This window comes from Rousettus aegyptiacus, unplaced genomic scaffold, assembly GCF_014176215.1.
Source record: "Rousettus aegyptiacus isolate mRouAeg1 unplaced genomic scaffold, mRouAeg1.p scaffold_m13_p_2, whole genome shotgun sequence".
NCBI lineage: Eukaryota > Metazoa > Chordata > Mammalia > Chiroptera > Pteropodidae > Rousettus > Rousettus aegyptiacus.
The window spans coordinates 48,512,604-48,538,417 of NW_023416295.1; the positions used below are offsets into that span (position 1 = coordinate 48,512,604).

General features: G+C 40.1%; 1 protein-coding gene across 3 annotated transcripts in view; it reads right to left on the reverse strand.

Moving 5' to 3' along the window:
• MYO3B (myosin IIIB) overlaps window positions 1-25,814 on the reverse strand; it is a 338,343-nt gene that overhangs the window by 79,958 nt on the left and 232,571 nt on the right. For 2 of the 3 annotated variants that reach the window (XM_016165446.2, XM_036237344.1), the window contains 2 exons: window positions 21,800-21,901; window positions 17,951-18,035 (listed from right to left, as the gene is read on the reverse strand). In XM_016165446.2, coding sequence (XP_016020932.2) covers window positions 17,951-18,035; window positions 21,800-21,901 — 187 coding nt within the window. Of the gene's footprint in view, window positions 1-6,457; window positions 6,593-17,950; window positions 18,036-21,799; window positions 21,902-25,814 lie in introns of those variants that run through there. The other variant, XM_016165447.2, reaches the window with a different exon arrangement.

The following is a 25,814-nucleotide window of genomic DNA, read 5'->3' on the forward strand; positions in this document are numbered from 1 at the left end:
ACAAGCTAAGACCACAAAGAATCAAGCAGACATATATAGAAGGCAAGCTATTTTCTAGGACAATTGGCTCAATCTCTTAAAAAGTCAGTGTCGTGAAGAAAGGGATTATTGTATTTTTAAAAAGATTTAGGGACATAACGATATGATGCAATATGATGTACTAGACCTGGCACAAACAGGTATAAAGGCCATCTTAGAATAATTGGGAAATCTTAATTAAGGATTGGTATTAGATGGTATTAAGGAAATATTCACTTTTAAAGTGATATTATTATTGTGAATCTATAGGAAAAAATTTGTTAAAAAATTTGTTAAATCCTTAACCCCCATTAGGAATTACATGCTAAATGGCGGAAGCTGTGAATCTGGTTATCAAAGGGTAGTAAATAGGAGATAGTTGTTTCTCTATACATGATTCACTACATATTTCTAGGGCTCCTCTGACTTCTCAGGAGCCATGACTAAAGTCTCAAGCAGACTGTCTCCAGGGCCTGGCCACTCTGCTGCCCCTCTGCAGTCAGTTCATTGAACTGTGGATTCTAGGGGAGACAGAAACTTTCAGCCACCATTGAGAATCCTTCTGCTGGGCATCTGCCCCGAAAAAGTCCCCAAATGAAACTCATGTCTAATTCCTTCTTCTGAAACCCTGATCCCAGTGTGACCAGATGAGAGGCAGAATGGAGGCTGGCTCTTGAGTTAATGGCTGTTGTGATTGCCCTAGCATCTCTCTTCTGCAGCAAAGATCCACGAGACCAGCTGGCTTTGTCATGCTGGGCTGCAAGCACTACGTGAAGTCACAGTGTCTAGGGACTGGGTCTCAGCTTTGCAGGCTCCAAAATTCAGTTTGCCAGTTTGTTGATGGGGTGATGATTTTTGAGGGGAGCTGAGTTACACTAACTAAACTCAGAAGAGTCGCATTAGAAAAGTAGAATGTCAGTGTATGATTTTACAGTGATTAGTATAATTCGAAGTATACTTTTCACCTCATTAGTTGGTTGATACACTCTGGAGACTGAATTACACATCAGAATTACAGCAAAGGAAGTAGGGTGCTCTTTGAGAATCTGATCAATCAAGCTGGTCTTACAACTAGCTTTTTTTTACTTTAGGGTTAGAATCAGTAACTTTTTTCTTGGACAGGAGTAGAGACATACTGGTTACCCTCTGATTCACCATCTTCTAAAGTTCATTTAAATTTCTTTGTGCAGTTTTTATGAACTGATAAAATGTGCAAGATTATCTTATCTTTGACCAATTATGATTTAGAATGGCTTCTAGACAAACTGAGAAACCCATTAGTCCTTCACATTTGAAAGCATATTCTAATTCCCAAAGAGGATAGGTTGCAAGTAGTTCGTTGTGGGTTGATTATTGTTAGCTTCTCACTGTCTCTAGATTTGAGAGCAGTTCTCATTGTGTACTCATGTCTTATTCAATAGCCCTGGGAGAAAGGCTTATCTGCATAACCAAGCAATTTGTTCCTGCTTCTTAGATAACTCTGAAAAAAATATTTTGTACATGGAGCTTCTAATAAGAAGTCAAATTCTTCTTCCCAAGAAGCAGTAGTCAATCCACCCTGTGAAAGATATGCTCAGACTGATATTTTAACATAATAGGAGCCCCATAAATCTTGGAGGAGGCAAGTTTTAGAAAAATAAGTCATAAGACTTTCCTTATGGAAGTTATTACAATGAAAGATAATAAAAAACATAAACAACTTTAGAAATGATTTCAATAAGTTCAAGTTCTGAAGGTAAATTAAGACATTTAAGGAACGACACCAGAGAAGAGGACATTGCCCTTATACAAGATGCCTTGCTGACCTGAATGCTAACAAAATTTCCATATGAACTGGCCATAGGTTGAATCTCGATTGACAACTCAAGGATTCTTATTTAGTTCTTATATAGAATGTGAACATTCCAAGGGCTGAGGGTATAAATGAGGAACAATATTCAGATCTGAATCTCCCCTCATTGTTGCTATGTATCTGCTATTCCCTAGTTGTCATTGCATATTCTTATTGCTATTTATTTAAATAGCATTAGAGGTACAGAAGATTGTTAGGTAATAAAATATTTTAAGAAGAACACAAATTACTATGTTCAGTTCAAAGGCACCTAAGATGCATAATTTAATGTATCTTTTATTACAAAGACTGAAAAGCTAGGATTTCTAGAATTTTTTGTGTGTGTGTTCTATTTACCACCACAAATAAGCATTTGCCAAGCACCCACTAAATTTCCCCAGGGTTGTCTTCATACTTCTGTGCTTTTCCTTGAAATGCTGTCTCCTCTCCTGACCACCTGGCCATTGCATCTTTATCCTTTAGCTCAGGTATTAGTTTCTCTGAAGAGTCTTTCCTGCCCCAACCCCACCTCAGCCACCTTTTCCACTCTGGGCAGAGCTGGAGGCTCCCTGGTGTGTCCGCACAATCTATTGAGCATAACCACCCTGAAAAGCTGATTCTGTAACTGATTTGCCTGGTTTCACATTCTGACCAATTAAAACTGTCTACGAATCACCTATGGAAGGTGAGCTTTAACAGATTTTGATTAAGGGAGGGAGAGAAAAGAAGAGCAAGCACCATAAGTCACTGGCTTTTGAGCTATTGGCTGTTTCTATTGCTGTGCTCATTAGTTTTGTCCTTTATTTTTTAGTTGGTGAAAATGCTCCAAATTTCCAAGTGATCTAAACATTCAGCACTAATCAACAAAAGTGTAGCATTAACTGCCCTCCTCAAAGTGATTAAAAGAACTGGTGGGAAAATTCTTTTCTTTTTTTCCCTTTATCTGATGAAAACACACTTTTTCTGATTAAAAAAGTAATATACATTCACTATTGTACTGTATAAATTACAGATATTCAAGGAGAAGAAAATAAAAATCAGGGCTCTCCATACTCGGATATAATTACTGTTAATATCTTGATGTATATTTTTTCGGATGCTTTTTTATGCATATAATATATATTAAAAATAATGGCTCATAGACTCTTGGCATATTTACTATTTAACCTACCTTTTCTAGTTATAAGCATCTTTCCATATATATGTGTATAACACATATATGCAAGTATGCATATATGTTGTATTTATGGATGTATAGTATTCCATTGGGTGATTATAATAATTAATCTCTTACTTTTGGATGTTTAAGTTGTTTCCAGTTTTATTACATTATAAGTAATGGATCATTAAATATTCTGTGCATATAGTTATGAGTACTCATCCAATTATTTCCCTAGGATAAATCTTAACGTAAGGCTATTGGGTCAAAAGGTGAGCAAATATTTTGCTTATTTTAAAGCTTTTCAATTACATCACCAAATTCTCCTTTAAAAAGCAACAGAAATTAACATTCACATCCACAAAAGTTTTGGAACATTGCTCAAGGACAAATTCATCAAAAGGGCTTAAAAAGGTTGATAAATGTTTCATAATGCCATTGCTCTAAGTTAGCACTAGTTAGATTTATGTACTTATGCTAATTTCTCAAATCCCACTGAGCCCTTTAAATGTGATATTTGTTTCCCTCGTTGCTTTTCCCCAACCCTGAGCCCATATTTGCCAGTTCTTGCATTCTCATTTCTTTTTTTTTCTCTACTACATTTTTGTAGGCAGCTGTCACTGCACAAAATCTAAGGTAGGAACAAAAGGCTTTTCTTCCTTCTGCTAAAAATGCCTGCCTTATTGGTAATAAGGACACTCAACTGAGAGCCACCCATAAAGCCCACTCCAGTACTTTCTCGGCAACCAAGGGAGCTGGGAGCTGGGAGCCAATCTGGCCTCAGGCTCAGCGATGGAATTAAGATGCAGTAGTAGGGAAGAGCACTGCCAACGGAAGTAATGCACTGCCGTGGGCTGAGGGCCACAGCACAGTTAGGACAGCTCGACAATGCTTTACTATGCTGAGGACCTGACTGGTTTGTCTCATTTAATTATCACTTCGGAGTTTGCAGTGTAAGTTCTACTAGGGTCACCAGTTCACAGCCAAAGCTTGGGCTGTTAAAGCAACCTGTCTGGGTCACACCAAGGTTCAAATCCAGATTTGGTGGCCCACAAGAGCTTATGCTCTCAGCATCCAGTGCCATTTTGCTACTGGACTCTTCCAGAGAGTCACACAATTGTATTTGGGATCTTACGGAATGACAGACACCTGGGTGACTAACACTTAGTTCTAGAAAACTGGCCAGGAGGCAGATTAAAGTAAGCCTGACTGTATCTGCAGATACCTCTTGACCCTTGACCTAATGACCACCTACTTACCTTGGGTCTATGGGCTAATATTAAGATTATACACACTTGTAACACACTCAAGGCTCTAATTTGGTGGCAAATCTATATGATTATAAGAACAGTGTTATTACATCTACAATATTCCTCAGTAGCCTTACAGACATCATTCAGTCAGTCATTTACAACTATTTATTTGAGCATCTTCAATTTGTCTCCACTGTTACTGGGGGTATAGCAGTCAACAAAGAGATCTAAGATCCCTATGCTCCTAAGAACCTATGTTCTAGATGAGGCAGATTATAAAATAAATAAACAAATATGAAAGCATTATAAATAGAAGGGTCAAAGATGAAAATTAAAGCAGAGAAGGGGCACAGGAAGTTGGAGGCAGAGTCTGCAGTTTTAGACTGTGACTACAGAAGGTGACATCTGAATGAAGACCATGGTAAATAAGTAGGAACTGATGTCTTTGAAAGTGTTTTTTAATAAAAAGCTCCTAAAGGGTAAAAAACACTATGTTATGGCACACAGAGGTCAGAGGACTATTGTAAACACTTGGTAAAGGTTTAGCAACATACTTCATGATATATATTCATGATATACACATACATAGTCATGATATATTAGTTCCTATCCATGATATATTAGTTCAAAAGAACTTGGGCTATTGTTGCCAGATAAAATACAGGACATCCAGTTAAATTTGAATTCTAGGTAAATAATACATAATTTTTTAGTATAAGTTATTTAAAATATTTCTTGAGACATACTAAAAAATTTCATTGTTTATATAAAATCCAAATTTAAGAGGGTATCTTGCATTTTTATTTGTCAAATATGGCAACACTAACTTGGACAAATGAGCACCTCAGCTTCTTTATCAGCAAAACATAAATCAAAACTTCTGCCAATTGGGGAGAAAGAATTACATTTGTGCTTTCAGAAAGAACAAAATAAAAACATAAAATAAAAGCATTTTAAAAGGATTAAATTAAGAGATGTACACATGATCAGAATTTTAAAATAAAACATACTTAGAAAGGTGTTATACATACTGTTTATAATTTTGCACTTCTGAAAGGCAAATCTGTGAACTTGGAAACTTGAGGCTTAGTAGAAGAGAGAATGACAATGACAGGTATGTGGAGTATTCCTTTCTGTAACCTCTCTTTAGGTGGGGCCACACAGTAACTTTTGAGTTACAGTTGTAGTACTTCTAAGACTGAATTAGGCAAGCCATAGACTTGTGGAGGCAAAGGAAACTTCAGAGACCACTTACTACACCGTTTTTACATTGTAAGTAGGGAAACTGAGGCCCAGGGGGAGGTAATATGACTTGTCCAAGTGAGTCAGAGAGAAAGAGAAGAGTTTAACATCCATGTTCTTTTGATGATGCTCTTGTCACCAGCGTGTCCACAAAAGACAATATTTCACCCAGTTTTTCACCTTTAATTTTGAAAGCAGTACTCAGTTCAGGGAGAGATGCAATAAGTCCTGAACTAAAGTTCATGATGAGCATGGCACCAAATAATGAGACCCAAAGACAAATAAAAAGAAGGTGTGAGGGTAGGGGGAGCATTTTAGAGAATTTTTAAAAACTGAAGTGGAAAAAACCTAAACGAGATTGTGAGTAGTGGGACAGACATCAAACAGTGCAACAATGATGTGGCTGGAGAGGGATCAGAATCTCAACAGAAAGTGTCTTATGAATTGCCCTGTTTGAAGGGCACTAACTTTATTTTTTAATTTTAAGTTTTAACTTTGACTTAATTTCATATTTGTAGAAAGGATGCAAGAATAGTATAGGGATTCTGTATATTCCTCAGCAGATTCTCTGAATATCAGCAATGTACAAGTTACTTTATCTCCTCTCTCTCTCTTCACCCGCCCCCACCCTCGCCACCTTTCTCTTTTGCTCTCTTTCCTTTAGTATATATGTCCTGACTGATATCTATATATACACACAAACATATAAATTTTTTCTGAATCATTTGATTGTCAGTTATACTTCATTCTCCTTTATCTCTAAATACTTCACTGCATGTTTCATAAATGCAAGGTCTCTATCTCACATGACTACAGTAAAATAATCAAAATCATAAAATTAATATTAATACAATACTGTTATCCAATGTACAGATTGTAGTCAGATTTTGCCATTTGTGCCCATGATATCTTCTATAACAAAGGAATATCCTGGATCATGCATTACCTTCAGTCGTCATGTTCCTTTAGACTCCTTTCTTCTGGAGTAGTTCCTCGGTCTTTTGTGTGTGTCTGTTTTATTTTGAATCCTACAGGTTGGTCATTTTGGAAGAGGTTCCTCTGTTTGGTTTGTCTACTGTTTCCTCATGACTAAAATCAGATTATGCATATTTGGAAAAAAAAATCCAGAAAAGTAGTGTTGTATTCTTCTGAGTGCATCCTATCAGGTGGCACATGCTGTCAATTTGCACGATTACTGGTGATGCTAACTTTCATCACTTGGGTAAGGCGGTGTCTGCAAGGCTTCCCCACTGTCCTTTTTTAATTGATGAGTACCTTATGGAGATTTACTCTGAGATTGTGCAAATAGCTTGTTATTCCTTTAACTTTCACCTACCGATTTTAGCATTCATTGATGAATCTTGCCTGAGACAATGATTATTTGGTAGTTGCCAAATGGTAATTTTCTATTTTCATCATTTCTTCTGTAATTTTTTTACATTCTATCTAAATGAAAAGCATACCCTGTTTCTCCCTCTTTCCATCCTTCCTTTCCTCTTTTTCTTTCTTTCTTTCTTCTTTTTTTTCTTTCTTTGGGGGTCTTCTTTCTTTCTTTCTTTGTTCTTTCTTTGTCTTTTTCTTTTCTGTTCTCTCTGCTCTCTCCTCATCTCTCTCTCTCTATCCCTCCCTCCCTCCTCCTCTTTCTTCTTCCTTCCTTCCTTCCTTCCTTTCTTCACTTCTTTTTCTTTCCTTCCTTCCATCCTTCCTTCCTTCCATCCTTCCTTCCTTCCTTCCATCCTTCCTTCCTTTTTTTCTTCCTTCCTTCCAATGTGATTCATAAATTTTTATTTAGGTAATACATTATAGTCCTTTATTATCATTACTTTGATACTCAAGTTGTTCTCAACTTGGCACTGGCTTAATTTTAAAGGGTTGGGAGTAACAGACTTCAAAATGAGTACTTCAAGAAGCAATACCTACTACCAAGGATTACACAAAGAAAGGTGAGTTTCTCAAACATAAAAACCCCAATTCCCCCTATGACTACTATTCATGGTGCTTTTTATGTATCAAACGGGATGCCATGCACTTTGTATATGTTAACTCATTTAACTTTCATGACCTGGTGAGGTAACTATTGTGCCATTTTGTCTTCCATTTGAAGATGAGGAAATGAAGGTGCTGAGAAAATAAATTCATCAAGATCTTACTCTTAGTAGTAGCAGGTCTAGTGGACTCCAGAATCCCTGCTCTTAACCACCAGGCAAATGCTCAGCAAAGGACAAGGTCTCAGAAGGAAGGCTGAACTATTCCTTAAGGTAGCTGGACATTTTTTCCAGGACTGAAAGAATCATCTGAACTTTCTGCAGTTTTACCAATGGGGCAGTTGGGAACTGTCTACAGGTCTGTCATCACTGTAGACACTTCCCTAACCTGCTTTGTAGAACCCATCCAACATTGCTTGAAATCCAGTGACGAAAGCATAAAGAAAGAACCCATTTGTGCTGATGTCAGCTGACAGAGATCCAGAAAGACATGACTTGGCCGAATCACCCAGGGAAGCATTCCCATGGGTCAAGACAAGTAGAAGCCAAAGGAAGAGAGGAGAAAACCGAGGGAGCAGTAGAGCAGGGATTCCTAAGAAATTAAGTATCTATTCGATTCTTTTGATCCTCAGTGAAGACAGGGTTGTAGCTTTACCTTCCTCGCAGGCTAACCCACTAGATCTTTCTTTCTGCAACAATTCCACTGCCCCCACTACCACGCTACAACTTTTAATACGAAATTCCAGATTTTATGAGAATGAGCTTAGGTGAAAGGAGTATGCCGCACACTAGTGAAATTAATGCAAACAACTGCACTGCCTTAGAGGAAAAAGCACACAGTTGGACCTGAGAATAACATCTTGTTCTAGGAGGAACAAACTAAAAATAAAAGACAACAAACAACATGCTTCCTGCCAGCCAGTAAATCCGATAAGCAAAGATGCCTCAACCTGGCGCTGGGTAGTTAACAGTCAGCCTGACTCCCTCCACCCCAGAGTGGCCATGTGGTTCTCAGACCTAACAGCTGCCAAGCAGAGCCCCTCAGATTAACCCATAGGTGGTGTTGAACCACTTCCCATTAAGATATTTGCAAAGCAAACAAAAATGATAGCCCCACTCTGAGTGCTGGGAGCCAGCCAGGAGCACTGGCTGTTCTTGTTGACACAAAGAGCTCTCCAGGGAGGGTCTAAGCCAGCGCGCACGGAAGGCCACTCCTGCCTGCGTCTCCAGACTGTGTTGATCTTAGGCCATTAGAATCCTGGTATCAGGGACTGTTTATTATCTAATTTCCCAATCACAGCAGTCACTAGAGCTCTGTTTCACCAGAGCTCCCTACTCCTCTCTGTTTTCCCAACCTGACCTACCCCATTCAGATGAAAAGAAAAAATTCAACCCTCCTCCTGTTTTGTCTACTCATCAAGGAAACAAGTCTGAGAAGTTACTATGATGCACGCAGAGTGTGGTATTACTACTGACAACAGTCTCTGCAGCAAACACTTGCTTAGGTTCCTTTTTCAGTTAACATGACTGGGGCAATGCGGATGGGAAATGTGTTGGCATATCTCTGTCCTACTGGTAGGAGCCAACTGTCATTTAAATCACAAATATACTTGGGACTGAAACACTAATATTTTTTCCTTCTAACCCAGAGAAGAAAATGAAATAGAGTTAATAAGGCTGTGGAAATATACTAAGTTAATCTTTCAACCTGTAAGATTACACTCAGTTTCTTTAGATGTTCCATATGAAACCCTTTTATGTAGAATTCATTTTTACACAAATACTGTTTTCAACTTGAGCAAGTTTTCTTTTCTCAAATTTCTTTTCTTTCAAAATAGCCTCAATATGCACAGGTATTGTGGTCGAAATCTCATTTGGAGCCTGAACATAGAAAAGATCTTGATGAGGATACAAGCAAGCAGATATCAGAGATGTGCTAAATGTCTACAATTTTCTATACTCTCAAGATGGGTAATGTAGGAAGGGAACAAGGAGGGGTGAAATGGTCAGGAAAATTTGTCAGATTTTGTCATGGATTAAAATTGTCCTTTAGATTAGAAACCAGAACTTTAGTAAGATGTAGGTATTAGTTGTAAAGTGGAGAGAAAGAGAAAGAGAGAGAGAGAGAGAGAGAGAGAGAGAGAGAGAGAGAGAGAGAAGGAGAGGAGAGAGGAAGAAGGAAAAAGAGGGCTAAAAAGATTGAGATTTCTTTAGAAAAAGCAGATGTGATATCATACAAAAAAAATTGATTTTTTTAAAAAAAGAATACGAAGAGAGCCGCTTGACATTTAAAGTACGAAAGAGTAACTTTTTAGAATCTTGAATACATCCTTCAATTTTTAGGCAATGTTTATCAAAATGAAATTAAATGTTACTGGACTTAAGTTCTCCATAAATGTGCAAGTTTTCCAGAGAGAATGTGAATCCAACCTTGCAGGTCAACTTTGCAGAACTCATGCTATCATTTGCTGATGGCAAATGTGTTTAGGGATAGATTAACGTAAGCACAAAAGTTCATGTGCACAGGTGATCACTTTAAATTTTTTCTTTTACCACACTGTCCAGATTGTTTTTGGAGATGCTCTATTTGAGGCACTAGGCACAGAAACACTGCTTTGAAGTGTGGCTCTCATATAGGGTGGAGGTTATCAGAGAACCTAAGTCAAACATGCATTTTGACATCATTTATGATTAAGTTCACTACATGCTGGTTCCTAGCAACTGACCATTAAATTAGATATGAACTATAGACAGCTTTCTGCCAATAACTGAGTTTCTAAAGAAAACACGTAATTAAGTATCTTCTCAAATTTGGGGCTTATTTTTTAGTTAGGAAGGTAAATCTATTATAGAAAAATGACACCGTGTTAACGGTATCACCCTTCATTTATTTTGTTAGCAGCGTTAGCTTTTTGAGAAAGCCAGCTTCCTACTTTATTACAAAAGTATTATGTTCAGGTAAACTCAGGATAAATAGGAAGAATTTCTTGAGAGCAAAGTAATTAAATTTAGCTTTGGACCCAGCAGAAATATAAATTCAAGGAGCACATATTCATTCATCTATTCATCAATTATTTTTTTATGCCAATTGTGTCCAAATATTCTAGCTTTAGTGAGTCATACAGACATGAAAGACAGATAGTTTCAGCCCTGAAGTTTATCTCATGTAGAATATTATAATAACAGCTAACATGTTTGTGTGCTTACTACATGCTGGTAGTCTTTCTTCTAAAAATTACCTCGCAATAGACATGTGAGGTATGTGTCATTATTAGAAATATGCTAACTTGCTCAAGGTCATCAGGCTAACTGGATACAGGCCTGGCTCCAAAGTCTGTAGCCTGAAATGTTTCCTCTATTTGCACGGTGCCCCTGCACACAGTATTCAGGACTCTAACTCAGATGCTGGTGCAGGCCATGAATTAGGTAAGCCAGTTGAGTTGCTATCAATGGGAACCAGCCTCTACTCAGTGCCAGAAGGCTGCTACTAGTTACTCCAATTTTTCAAGAGCCATCAGAAACCTGAATTGTTATGTGAAATCTTTCTATTTTTATATGTTGGAAACTAATTAAGAATTTAAAAAACATTGTACAGGCCAAGTAAAATATATCGTAAACCATATTCTACCCAACAACTGTAGATGTATGTCTTTCGGCTTATAGAATAAAACCCAAAATATTTTATGCAGCTTTTAAGGCCTTCTGTAACCTGGCTCCCATCTGCCTTATTCCCTGCATTACACCACTACCACCCCAGCCTCAGCCTTCATCCCACTGAACACCCCACCCTTTCCCAAGTGCCCCGCCCCCTCCCCGGCACATCCCGCCACAGCCCACTCTACTTCTCCCACCTGGGATGCCCTTTTCCTGGGTGAATTCTGCTTTAAGGCCCTGTAGGAGGTGCCACATGGGTAAGACCTTGAAGGATAGGTAAAATATCAACAGGCAAAGAAAAAAACTGGCAAGAGCATTCTATTCAGAAGGAACAGCATGGACAGATACACAGAAACAGAAAAACAAAAGACATGTTGAAAACCACCACACAGCTCCAAATATTTTTAAAGAGGCCTCTGGTCCTTGGAACCTGTTCCTACGAAGAGAACATTGATTGCTGACATTCTTGACATCCACAATCCTTCTAAAAGAGTCCTTTGCATAAGGATCACTGATGATTTACGGTTTGTTGAAATAGTTCAGATAAATATTTATGTACAGCCATAAGCAAATCCACAAGGAAAAACATAACTCAAAACAGATTTTTCCTTGAAGCTCTTTTTCAGCTGGTGATAAAGTTTCTGGCTTCAAAAAGATTTTGAAAATAACTATGACCAATTAATATTTTTAAAGTCTAGAAATGCTAAGGAGGCCCTAATAATCAAGTAAGCTCTGAAAGTTGTCATTTGAGGGTGTGCCAGTAGAATCCTGGCCATATTGGCAAGGGTGACTTTGGGCCCAAAGTCAACCTCAGATTTATCCCTGAGACAAGAGCCAGGAACACAAGAAAATAAAATCTGGCTCTCAAGTTAAAGCAGACAGTGAGCATTGTTCAAACTGTCTAAGGTGCTGGAATCTTCAATGTTTATTTTAGTCTACAGTTCTAGAGCTAAGCCAGAGGGGTTTTGATCTTTCACATCAAATTAGCTTTACAGAAACCTTTTTAATATTACTATTTCTACTGTTATTGCTACTACTTCTCTTATCATCTTCCCTCATTGAGCATTTATTAAGTGTCTAGAACTGTGTTAGTTCCTTTACATAGATAATCTCTAATCTTCCCAACTATTTCCTTTTTTGTAGCCTAGGATATTGAAGTTCAAAGTCTCATAGTTCATAAGTAATTGAACTAAGATTCAAAGCCAAGTCTGCCACCAAAGCCCATGCGCTTTCTACCTGAAAAAGATCACACAGAGTATCTACCAAGGCTCCCGCCCCTGCGGCTTCTTTCCTCTGGCTCCATACAAGTCCTCTGCACTAGTGCACAAACTTGGCCACAGTGGCAGGAAATTTGCTGGAGGGAACTAGCTTCCTAAGGGAGTGAAATGGAAGTGGGAGGGAAAATTAGCATGGGAATTAAAGGGTGGGGAGGAAACGTCCTCCTGATACTGATGCAGAAAGAAAAGTTACCTTCAATCTTCTTAGCAGTGCCACGTATTTCTGCAATGACCCCCCAGACAGAGTATTTGTCAAGATATGTGGCAATCTGTACTTCACAGCCCACATGAAAATCTGGTCCACAGTTGGCCCTGATAAAGAGGCTGTTTCTTTGGCTCATCAATTCTGAGGTCAGCCCAGCTGGCTCCAAGCCCCAGAGACGCAAGGATGACACACGGGAGAAATATGTGCTCATTTTCCCCTCTTGTGAGGTGCCAGTTCCCCTTAAGTTGCCTGAGTCACGAAGGTCCCCATCTCTCTGCGTCTGAATCCTCATTGAAGTGGCCCACAACAAAGCAGCTTCTCTGGAGGTGTGTTACAAACTGCCAGGTAAAAACATCTGCACCAGCATTATCAATCTCCTGCTATCTGTGCTAAAGAATGTCAAATAAAAGCCTTGTGAGAGCTTCACATTTTGCAGGCCAAATTAAATTAAGGGGCATAATCCTCACTATTGTACTTATCAGCATTAAGAGGAGGATTACCATTATGGGAACAAAGCCCCCATGACATAAAAGAGTATTTGCATTCTGTCATTCACTGTACAGGCTCACACAGAGTTTAGCAGAGAAGCACCACATCAATCACTGACTTCTTTCAATCTGAGGTTTCCTTATCCCCAGCCAAGTTAACTTCACACCACTAGGCACAGATAAGAGCATCTTTCCCATGAGGCCATAGGCTTTCTCCCAAGATTTGGTGCTGAAATTTCCTCCACTAATAACAAGAGTGACAGTTTCATGCCAATCAGGCGTTATTTTTCAGCTGGCTATGATTTAAGATTTGCTACAATGACAGTTTTAGAGACCATAGAGAGAATAGAAAAAGAACTGTGTTAAATATTTGGAGCCTGGAGCCTAGAGAGGCATTAGAATGTACTGGTTAAAGGTCTAGAGTCTGGTGTCAGAAGGCCTGACTCTGTCACTTTAGGAAGCACTGGCAAATTAATTGTAATCTCTAAATGTCAGAAATTACCAAATGTGTACCTCTCCCACAGGGTTGTTATAAGGATTAAATTGGATAATGCATGTAAAACACTTAGCACAGGGTGCAGGAAGTTGTTAATGAATAGCAAGTGTTAGTTATGATTGTTGAGATTCAAGCCCCAGACCTGCCACTTGTTCTCTCTGTGACACTGGGTGAACCCCGGACTGGCTGATTGAGGACAGAAGTAGGTAAATCTGATACCTCTGGCTCAGCACTAGACTCTGAGCCAGTATGTGGGAGCTACTTGATTAGCCTTCCCCATGTCCAGTTTATTCATCAGTGACACCACCCCAAAGGCTAGTGTGAGAATTACGTGAGGTAATTGTGGGAAAGACCTGGCATCACAATAAATGTTGGGTGAATCTGAATGATGACTTCAACATGTCCTTGTCATTCTTATTTTCAGCAGTATTTCTTGTCTTGTGTGGGTCTTCCTTATGAATTCTTAATCCTGGTTTTGTCTTTCCTTCATCTTCCCGCATCACTAGCCCTTCACTAGCCCTTCAGGACTCTTCTGGAATGCTTTGTTGGTTGCTCCCGAAACCCCTTTATTCTCTGCCTACTCTCTCCTGCAGAAGCTAAAAATGTCCATGCTTACTTTTCTCAGCCTCCCTTGCAGCTGCCCTGCAGAGCTACCTCTGAAAATTCCACCCAATGAGATGTGAGGGGTGTATCCTGGGGACTTCTGGGAAAGTTTTCCCTCTTGACAAACAGAGAGATACTTCTGAGGAGAGCTCCCTTTCCATCCACCTCTTTCCTCCTGGTTTGGACATTGCCATGTGATGAAGTCATACTTAGCATGGCCACCATAAGTGGGAGGGTTGCTGACATGCCGGGATAGCAGAGCAAAGAAATGGAAGAAACCTGTGTCCTTGATGACGTCCCTGAGTGGCTGATCTAGCACTGAAACCTCTGTCTTGGGACCTCTTATCCCAAGGAATTCTTTAATGTCTGGGGCAGAGGTTCCGTTACTTGTTACTGTAGCCGTCATCATTGGCATGACCCAGCTCTCCTTATTATGCCATCCTTCCCCCACTCCAATGCTTCCTTTCTTTCAGTCCCTGGATTGATTCACAGGACATTGAGGTGACCATCAAACACAGTGGGGAAAAGGGGACCTCAGGCCTCTGGGGCAGGAAGGTCCTAACATATTATCTGATGAATTACTATAGATGTTATTGTTGTTGCCACCACCCAAAGATTGAGAAGAACATTTCTCTCACAAAATCCAAATTCTGAAGAGTAGCATTAGAAGTCAGCTTGATAAATTTATTGCATGTACTGGAAGCAGGAAGAAGTAAGACTCATTTTTTTGCCCTTGAGAAGCTGGCCTGCTAGCACGTGGTCAACCACAATGCCAGGTAAAACATGAAGAGCCATGGGTTTGGTCTGAGGACCTAGTCTGTGAATTGTTATCACTCACAAAATCACAAGGAGCTTATGCTAGAATGTAAACCAATTCATCACCATGTGCCTCGTTTAGTTTAGCTGATACACACACAAACATATGCACACACACACACACATGCACACACTCTTTGTAGCAAGACTTTCTTGATGAAGAAAGCAGTGGGTTGATTTACATTCCGACACAAGCTCATTATTTTGTTTTGCTCTTTGAGTAGTACTATGGGCTATGAAGGTTCAAATGTTAAAGAGAATTAAGATCTTCCTGGAGGAAATGAATATGATAATGTATCTTGGCAAAATGAGTTAAACAGAAAGGAGTGGGCAGAGAGAATGGAGGTAAGTGCATTGGTAGGACAATATAAAGTCTGACTCTAGGTAGCCAGAGGGTGCATGTAGGGTCATACAAGGGGTGAGCATGGAGGACAAATTGGAGCAAGATAGGAAGAAGCTTGATTGGATATAGCAGACTGAGAAGTCTGAACCTCTTTTGGTCTAAAATGAGAAGCCATTAAAGTTCTTTGAAAAGTCAGAATATGCTTTAGGACAATTGATCAGGTGTCAGAAATGAAAGGTGGTCTGTAAAAAGGAGAGAACAGAGAGGGAGAGAGAAGAGATAATGGCAGAATGCTAAGAAAATGATTGGGGGAAGTTAAGTGAAGGATGAGGTTAAGTGAGAGGTAGAGATCAAATATGAGTGCTAGGTTTGCAGGGCAGGTCATAAGGAAGTGTGCCACTTACAGAAGTGACAAGGTCAGGTAAAAGAGGTGAGGTGCTTTGGTGGGGACTTCTCTGTTGAGGCCCTGGTGTGTAAATCAGAAATACATGGCCAACAGGAGCTGGATATAAAAGTGAGGAGCTCTGAACAGAGATCTGAAAATCATGCTCACATGACTGAGAGCTGATGCCAGAATACAGCAGTGAGAGAGGATATCATTCAGGTGAAAAGGAGAGAAAGAAGAGAGTCAAGCCCTTGGAGAATTGTCTGCATTTCAACAGTGGGTAGAAGAGAAGGAAGATGGAGACCAGAGACCGAGGATGTCTTGGAGGAAGAATCAGAAGACTGAAGCACTACAGACATCACAGAAGATGAAGTTCAAGGAAAACATGAACCACGGACTGCATGTTGCAGAGTATGATGTAGATGAGGCTCTAGCAACTGGGAGCTGAGCTTTCCAAGACAGTTTTAGGGATGTGGTAAGGGTACAGATCATATTTCAGGATTAAGGACAGAGGGGTTGGTGAGGGAATGAGGCAACTGACCTGGATGCCAGTCTGAGGAAGTCTGACAGTAAAAGTAAGAGGTTGGGATAGAGCCAAGAGCAGGCTTCTGTTAAAATGGGACAAGTATATAAGCAAAAGGGAAAGAGGTAGCAGAGAGAGAAAGATGTGAAAGCAGTGGATGGGCTTACTGATAGTGACAGGGTTTGGAGGGCAAAAATATGACAGAGGAGTTAGCCTGTGTGAGGAAGAGGACCTGTGGTCTTTTCAAATAGGAGCAAAGGAAGAAAAGACAGCTGAACAAGGAGAGGTTTTAAGATGGAGGGAAGGGAAGTGGAAGTTGCTCACAGAACTGTTCTGATATTCTGAGTAAAGTTAGCCATCAGCTGAGTTTGAGGCAAGTCAGGCTGGTGCTGGAGCCATTTATCAAACTGGTTCACTGACTTGCCCAAAGTCAAACAGGCAAAAAATGTTAGCACTACGACCAGAACCCAAGTCTTGTACCTACCAAGTTCAGTGGTCTTTCTGCTGCAACAGAAATTCTAAACTTTGTTATTCTAATATGAAATGTTGTATCTATATTTCCTCAAGTACCTTTAAATGAGCTATTCTGATTATTTAGGAAAGCAGTCTACTTTCAAAGTAGTCCAACAATAATATGATACCACGAGAGAAGTATTGAGAATTAAATTTGTCAGGTCTCAAAAATATTAATAAGAAGTCTCAAAAAATTAAGAATTTTAAAAATTACAAACCAAAACCACCTTTTTTTCCATGTGAAAAGGTGCAAGGAACTTTCTAAAGGCCTGAGTAAATTTTTAATGAGTCCCCATAGTCAATCTGGGGTGAAGAATAAGAGAAGCGAGCTTCATTCTAGCTAGACCTTCCCTTTGCCATCCACTCTGTCCTGTAGTTGTCTCTTCCTCCTGGTGACATGTGTGATGGGGCCTAGAAACGTTTCCTGAGAAAGGTAGGTTACGAAGGCTTCCCTGAAGAACAGGAAGCCTATGGGTTTCTTGAGTCTCCAGTCTTGGTGTAAAAGCTTAGCCTGGCCTTACTTAAAGTAACCTCAGCCTACATTTAGCCAGCATTACTGTCCTCTGCAGACTTAAGCAGTTCAGATGTACATTGAAAATAGTGCATTATTGCTCTGAGCAAGCTCTGCTCTACTCATTTTGAATCATATTTAACTAAAACTTGTTCGTAAATAGGAACTGAAATTCCCTTTTTGCTTGAGCTTAAACCTAAGATTTTCAACCTCAGGACTATTGTCATTTTGGGTTAGCCAATTCTTTGTTGTGAGTGTGTGTGGTGGGGAGCTATCTTGTTTATTGTAGGATGTGCAGCGGTACCCCCGTCTTCTACCTACTAGATTCCATAAGTACATCTCCTCCCCCTAAAGTGGTTAAACCCAAAAATGTATCCAGACATTGCCAAAATCCCAGGGGAGAGGGGCGAGACTGCCCCTGATTGAGAACCATTGCTTTAACCCAATGAGGCCAAGTATAGGTTTTACCATGAAGAGAACCCAAAAGACAGTGTTATGTTCATGTTGCCCTGGAGAACAGACTTTTGCCCACAGGCTAATGGCCTCAGATATGGGAGAATCTGATGGAAAACACTTTTGGTTCCGCTCTCTCCAACTCAACAAAAGCCCTTGAGTTTAAAAATGGGAAATCTTATAGATAAGACTCACCAATTTTTCTCAGTCATAGAAGGAGAGTTGCTTGAAGTCTTGGCATGGCTAATATTGGATTCTGCTTGTGGACTGCTTTCATGACCTACAGAGCCCCTCAGAATAGAGAGAAAACAAACAAGTACTTAGAGACCTAAGCATACATTCAGAAATAGGCAGGGTTTGGTACAGTGACCACATACATCATGCAGCACCTCTCTCTCTCTCTGCCCTCATGCTGCTCCGTGACTTTCCATGCCTTTATTTAGGACACATCTTCAAAGCTGACCTGTTCTGTAATGGCAGTCTTCACTTGCTGCTAGGTCCCAGCCAGCAAATTATATAAAATAACTCGTGTTCATAGGAAAACAAGTTACCTCTCTCTGGTGATAGTGGACAGAGATTAGAGGCCCCCAGGTGGCAGTAGTAGCAGCACACAGTAGCTGGAATAGCCCTGTGCTAGACAGAGTTAATAAACCAGCTTCCAGTCCTGGCTGGGCTGGGCAGGGCTGCCTGATGAAGAGGATAGCAGGTCAAGGAATGAACTATCACAATAAGGTAGATTTAACTGTAAAAAGGGAATGATTCCAGGAGTAATTGATTTCTACATTGTGACTGAGGACAGTTTACTGATGAGTTTCTCAAGAGTGGGGGTGACAAATACAATTCCTCCTTCCCGCGACCCTGGCAGCCATGTCTAATCAATCATGACCCTCTTCCACTGACCTTTAATTCACCTTCAAGATCCTTTTTAACACAACTCTTCACATCAGTGGTTCTCCAAGTGTGGACCCTGCTTTGTCTGACTCCTTGAGGACATATCACATGAAGTGTCAATATCACCTAAAAACTTGTTAGAAATGCAAATCCTTGGGCTATACTCCAGTCCCAATGAATTAGAAAGTCCTGGAGTTGGGCCTGCAGTCTGTGTTTTTAACAAGTCCTTGAGGTGATCAGGATCCATGTGGAAGTTTGAGAGACACTACTCCAGATCAATGATTCTTAATCTTGGCTGCTCATTAGATTCATCTTAGAAGATTCTAAATGCACCTGAACCCAGCCCTTGGAGATTCAGAAACTGACCTGGGGTGGGGTCGGCATAAATTGTTTTTAAGTTCCCCAAATAACTGTAATGTGCTGCCAGAGTTGAGAACCACGTGTCCATGTAGGCATGATCAATCGATTGGGATATGAAAGAAACTCTGCATCTATTTGCTATACTTATTTTAAATAATCAATAATACCCAAACCAAAATATAACTAATGAAGATAACCTATACATTTGCCAATTGTGACAATATATATTTGTGGAAGATGAATAGGATTCAAAAAGTCGATGATGTAACGAAAGAACATATAATACAACAAAAATAGAGCTCAGAACACGAAATATGGAAGCCAATAATTTTTATGTTGTCTATTCTAGGAATTCAGCAGCACCAAGACCTACCACTCACTGATCAAAGTGTATATGGTACTTCCCGTGTGGAAAGCCAAGATTGCCTTTGTGTGTACCTATTTTGCGATTCTCAGTATAAAATGGAGCAATAGCAGTTTGATAGTAATTCAGAGAGGAAAAAGCACAAGCAAAGCCAGGAAAGACCACCAAGCCTCTTTTGGTTTGGGACTCTTCTTAGGAAGGTGCTTGGTCCACCACCAGAAAGAGAGGAGTCATCAGTGTCTTTACTTAGAGCTTAGCAAATGCCCCTGGTTACTTTGCCGGAGTTTCCAATAAAATGCATAGAATTTCTGTTGATGTAATTGAAGGCAGACTCATTCCATGCTTCTTATTCATTTACACTCAGTCATCAAAATATTGATTTTTAAGAGTTATCTGAAGTTTAAAAACCTAACAGAAACTTACAGATTATTCTTCATAAAGCTTATATGAAGTCTGTCCCTCTATCCCTCAGCTTTGTTTGAAGAGCAGGGAGAGGATTTGGATCAGAGTAAAGAGAGAAACTTAAACAAAAAAGAATTTATCTTTATGTCATGCACCTGAAACTAATATAATGTTATATGTCAATTATATCTCAATTTTAAAAAGGTTAAAAATAAGTAAAAAATAAGAAGGTTATCAAACCACTGAGTTCAAAGCAAAATCCAAAATTGTCTTAATATTTTGAATTATTATCCTGGTGACAGTTGGAATCAATCAACTGATATCTCTTTGAGAAATTGTTAAACAAGGAGATTGGAGAAATGTCAATATGGAAGAAAAACAGAAAAGTCAAGTAGGGTGATTTGTTCTAAGTGAATAGGTCAGGTTAAAGGAATTAGACTGTGACATGGCTGAAAAAGTTAAATGATGAGGTTAAATTGCAGAAATGTTCTCAAAATACCAGACTCAAGGTATGTGTAGGTGTGATAATAGAGGCTTCTCTAGACATGGGTCTCCTTTCTTCAGGGAAGTGTCCCTAAGTGTTTAATGACACAAGTTTTAATGATACAAGGCAATACTGGGAAGGACTTCTCTGGAGGAGATGAACTCTTTCAAAGTTAGACTGAACTCTATGAGTCATTCATATTTCCCAGAAAAAAATGTGCCAATTCTTCACTGGACCATTTTGAAATAAGATAAAAAAGCATCTGACTATCAGAAGAGAAAAAAAAAAGAAAAAAGAAAAGAAAACAACACAGCAGGTGTTGCAAACTCAAACACCTTTGGGGCCACCCAGGTAACGTAAATATGCACAGTGTCAGGCAAAGAGTGGTGGTGTTTGTGGTGAATGCACGCATCATCTGAAAACATTCGGGTAGAAAGTTTTTTCAGAAACACTGTGTCTGGCCAAACAAAATACACCTGTGTGCTGATCACAGCAGGAGGAACTCTCATGGGTGGCTTCTGCTGAGGAGAAAGGGTCTAGATGTTAGGTCAGTAACAATTAGACACTCTTCTTTTGAAAGTGACAAGTGTCTCATTGTCTCCAACCCCAAGTGTCCTCAAGTTCAAGAAACACTGTTGCTCCCTGGGTTTCCCCTTCTCTTTTTCTTCTACTCCTGAACCTCCCTGCCCCCAGGGAAAGCTCCAGTTCTGTATTTCCTTGAAATATAGGCTGGGCGACAGATTACAAAGGAGCTGGAAATGCCCAGAGCGTCACTGCTGGGCCTGGCAGATAAACTGTTGCTGCAAACTCTAAAACTGTAAAACCCAGAGCAACTCATCCTCATTTTTCATAAGATGCTAGCATTAATATTAAAGATCATATTTAAGAAATAATAGCTGCTTCTGCAGAAGTCCAGGGACTTTCAAACTGTAAAAAATAAAAAATAAATAAGGGAGATTCTAATATTTTTTAAATGTTTAAAAACCACTGATTTAGTCCAATTTTCTCATTGTACAATGATGTTAATTAATGGCAATTTTAGACCAGATAACCCAACTTTTAATTTCTTGTCCACAGTGCTCCTTTCCCCATGAATGTTCTCAATCAGTTTGAGGTTTGTGTATAATTTCAGGATCACAGAAAGATCTGCTTGAAAAGCTCAACTTTCATAAGTCTTAAGGTAAATCAGGTAAAAACATGTCAGAGTCTGCTCCAAGAAGGACGGGTTGACGGGAAGCAGTCGGTGAGGGGAGCCTCAACTAGGCCCGTTTCTCCAGCCAACGGGAAAGTGGGCGGAGGAAGCAGCTGCAGAGGGGCTAACTTATCCCTGTCCACTCTCTCCCCTTCTGTGAACCTCTGTGAAATCATCTTTTAGGGCCCCTTGCTAAGTTGCCCCTGAATTAAGCAGCTGTCACCTATAGGGGGAAAAAAAAGAGTGGCCAACAGAAGGTCCCTATCAGTTTTGGATGATTTCCAGTCCTGGAACTGTCTCTGGAATGTCCCCAAGTACAGGATACCCATCTCAAATCTCTAATGACATCACCTTTGTGGTCACCAGGCTTACTGCAGCCTTGAACCTGGGCACTTCCCCCGGTGTCTCCTGTGACAATGAGGTGTGCATCACTGCTTTGTTCTGAAAAGTGCCCTGTGGAACGAAACAAAGGAGAAACCTCTCAAGGTTATGCTCCCACACCTAGATAAATTACCAAACTGTGTGATACAACTTGGCTAGAGAAACCCACATTTGTCTTATAGTTTGAGGTTCTGGGATCATGAATCTCATTAGACCTGGTGCTTAGTTTAAAGATTTAACATAGTGTGGTTAGAAAGGGAAAAATGGTAGGGAATAGGAGAATTAATAACTGTCCTGGCTGAACTCTCTCCTAGCTTGGTGATGTTGAGTAATTCAGAGGACCTCTCTGTCTCACAGACAAAGACAAACAGAAGTCATGAGTGCACCAAGCCAGGGCTCCTGGTTTGACAACTGGATGGCTTTGCTACACCAGGGAAATAAAAAAGAGGAGCCAGGTCTCCTTCCCTCCACATCTCTGCCCCTCAAGCACACCTTCCCCTTCCTTTCCTCTTGTAGCTCTGTTCACTGACCATTGTGGGTTGACAACCAATGACACTGTCATAGACAGGACAAGCCTCACACCATATACTCAGTTGAGGAATATCACAATTGCAGCTTTTCATCATCCAGTCAGCTTAGTTCACGTTGATAACCACCTAAATACTTCTCTACCAAAACACTTGATGGCTTGAATGGAAAAATACCAAAGTGTTTATATCGGCTGTTATAGCTCTTCTTCCATTCTCTATGCTGTTCAAGGTCAGGTTGGGGTGAAGAAGTTCCAACATCTCTGGTATCTGGAAAAGGCAGGTTCTTTGCAATGGGGTCCCTTGGCTTTAAAAGAAATAATAGTGGCAGCATGGTCCCTTCTCACTACAGAAGAAATCGTCTTCAGGCTCCGCTCCAACTCTGTTCCGTTTCCTTTCTCCTTGACCTGTGATCTCGATCTTGTTCTCTCTCTTCTTGAATCTTCTGACTCTGTCTGTTTCCGATTCACCAGCAGTACTTCTAGATATACCATATTAGAATATTTGAGATCTCTGATTTTTCTCTTTCTTTATTTCCTCAGATGAGAATTGTTTTTCATCTTGTCCCTCACCCTCCTTCTGGGTGACTCTCCTACTTCTGGCATTACCTTTCCACACCCAGCCCAATGGCACCATGTCTTTCCAGTCCTTTAAGGTGGCCCAGGAAACATCCCCACGTTAAGAAATGCCAGCTGCTTCCAACTACTCTTAAAGAGACGGGTCCCTCATGGAGCTTCCATTCTAACACAGAGAGTGAGACTAGAACGAGATAAAAGAGATGTGAAAGTACCCTGAAGTTTTTAAGGTGGTGAACTGGCTAGACTAATGTTCCCTCAAAAGCCACGTCTGTCCGGAACCTCAGAATGTGACCTTACTGAGAAATAGAGTCTTTGCAGATGTAATTGGTTTAAGATGAAGTCGTGCTAGATTAAGGTATATTTTAAATCCGATGATTATTGTCCTTAGAAGAAGCCCATGTGATGACACAGAGAGACACAGGGAGAATGCATGTGACAAAGAAGCTGAGAGTGGAGTGATGGGTCTATGAGCTGAGGAATGCCCAGCATTGCAGGGAACCACTAGAAGCTAGGAGAAAGGTATGGACAGAATTCTCTCTCGGAGCCTCCAGTAGAAACCAAATTTATCGATGCCTTGCTTTTGGAATTCTAGCCTCCTGAACTGTGAGAGAATAAATTTCTGATGTTTTAAGCTACAAAGTTTGGGGGGATTTATTATGGTAGCCTGAGGAAGCTAATATAAGGATGGCAAACTGACAGATATTAAGGACTGAGATAGAAGAAAAAGGTAAGGTATGTGCATTTAGCTTGATTTGGTGAGTGCGGTAGGGTGGAAGGAAGAAGAATTAGGACCAGGAGCTAGGGAGACATCCATAGTTTTTATTTAACAAACACAAATGTATGAATTCTTAGGTTCTAAGCTTTTTCCTAAGCCCTTTACAAAAATTAACTCATTCAATCCTTATAGTAACTCTAAAAGGTAGAGACCACCATTATTTCCATTTTATAGCTGAGGAAACTGAGGCATGGGGAGGTTAAACATCTTGCCCAGGAGTCACTGGAGAGTGGCAGAGCCAGGGTTCGAACCTGATCAGTTTTGCCTTAAAGTCTGAATTCCTAAGTAATGCATGGTGTCACTCCATTTACTTAAACATTTAAAAATCATTGACCCCTACTCTTATTTTTTCCTTTATAAGTGGAAATAAAAGTTTAGACTTTGTTTCTTGCACATGCCTGGGCTTCTAAGGGTCCCACAAATCAGCTGCGGCAGAAGGGGGCCTTGGACTGGTCTGGCATTTGATGACCCCCCAGAGGACAGAGGCAGGCATTGTTTCCAGCAGAGATACTGTCTGGGAAGATTTCCTGGTTAGTGATCTAGGCTGGGTAAGCTTTCCTACCCTCATAATAGACCTGGCAAAGGGTGCCCACTGTACCTGGCAGAGAAGGCGCATACAGATGAGGCACAAAAGCCCAGGCTTACCCTCCTAACTGCTGCTGGTCGATTGCACAAGGAGCCAGCGTGGTTTCTGGCTGGAATGACAGCTGGTCAGCAGCCATTTTATCAGAACATAAAGAGGCCAACTTGTGGGAGGTCTGACTGGCAAATGCCACCAACAGCAGCATCGAAAAAGTAACATTTTTTAAAGAACTAGAATCTCATTAACATATTTTTTTTCCTACAGCTGCATCAGAAATCCTGGCCTCCACACAAAACAAATCTAGTAATTTCAGGCCTATGAGAGCATTTTTTCCACTTTGATTCTCCAGTACTTAATTCCAATCATTATCCCAGTCAAACTTTGAGTTCAAAGAAAGTCTTGCCTGGTAATTGCTTTCGCTATCTTGGCAGCTAAGGAGAGAGGTTTTCCCTTATCCCAGGCGTCAGTTTCTTGCCTGCCTGGAACACTGCCACCTGGGGACTGCCCGTTCCCTTCATGCATCTGGGAACTGTTGCTCTCTTTTCTTCTGACTCCTATCAGCCTCATGTTGGATTTGTTTCTTATAACTTATGCCCTGCCTGCTTCCAAGAAGAATTGGGGCTAGCTTCAGAGATCATTTGCTCCTTGTTGCTGTGTTAGTTGGCCCTGGCTTAATAGTCGTTTCAAGGCTGTGGCAGGTGTGTAGGTTCTGGTTCCATCTGACTGTCCTCTCCCCACTTCTCTAAAAAGACTTTACTTTTTTAGACCAATTTTAGGATCACAACAAAAATTGAGGGGAAAGTATAGAGATTTCCCATTATACCCTCTGCCCTCAAACATGCACAGCCTCCCCGATTTTCAACATCCTCCACCAGAGGGGTACATTCGTTATAACTGATGAACCTACAATGACACATCATAATTATCCAAAGCCCATAATTTATATTAGAGTTAACTCTTGGTATTGCACATTCTATGGGTTTCGACAAATGTATAATGACATGTATCCATCATTGTGGTATCACGCGGCCTATTTTCACTGCCTTAAAATCCCTCCCCTCTAACTCCTGACAACCATTAATCTTATTGTCTCCATAGTTTTGTCTTTTTCCATAATGTCACATAGTTAGAATCTCACTAGCTTCTTACACTTAGTAATATGTGTTTAAAGTTCTTTCAGGTCTTGTTATAACTTGATAGTTCATTTCTTTTAGCACTGAGTAATATTCCACTGTCTGGATGTACCACGGTTTATTGATCCGTTCGCCTACTGAAAGACATATTGGTAGCTTCCATGTTTTGGCAATTATAAATAAAGCTGCCTTAAACATCTGAGTGCAGATTTTTGTGTGGACATAAGTTTTCAGCTCCTTTAGGTAAATTCCAAAAAGTATAATTACTGGATCATATGGTAAGAGTACATTTAGTTCTGTAAGAAACCACCATAGTCTTCCAAAGTGGCTGTACCATTTGCATTCCCAACAGCAGTGAGTGAGAGTTCCTCTAGCTCCACATCCTCACT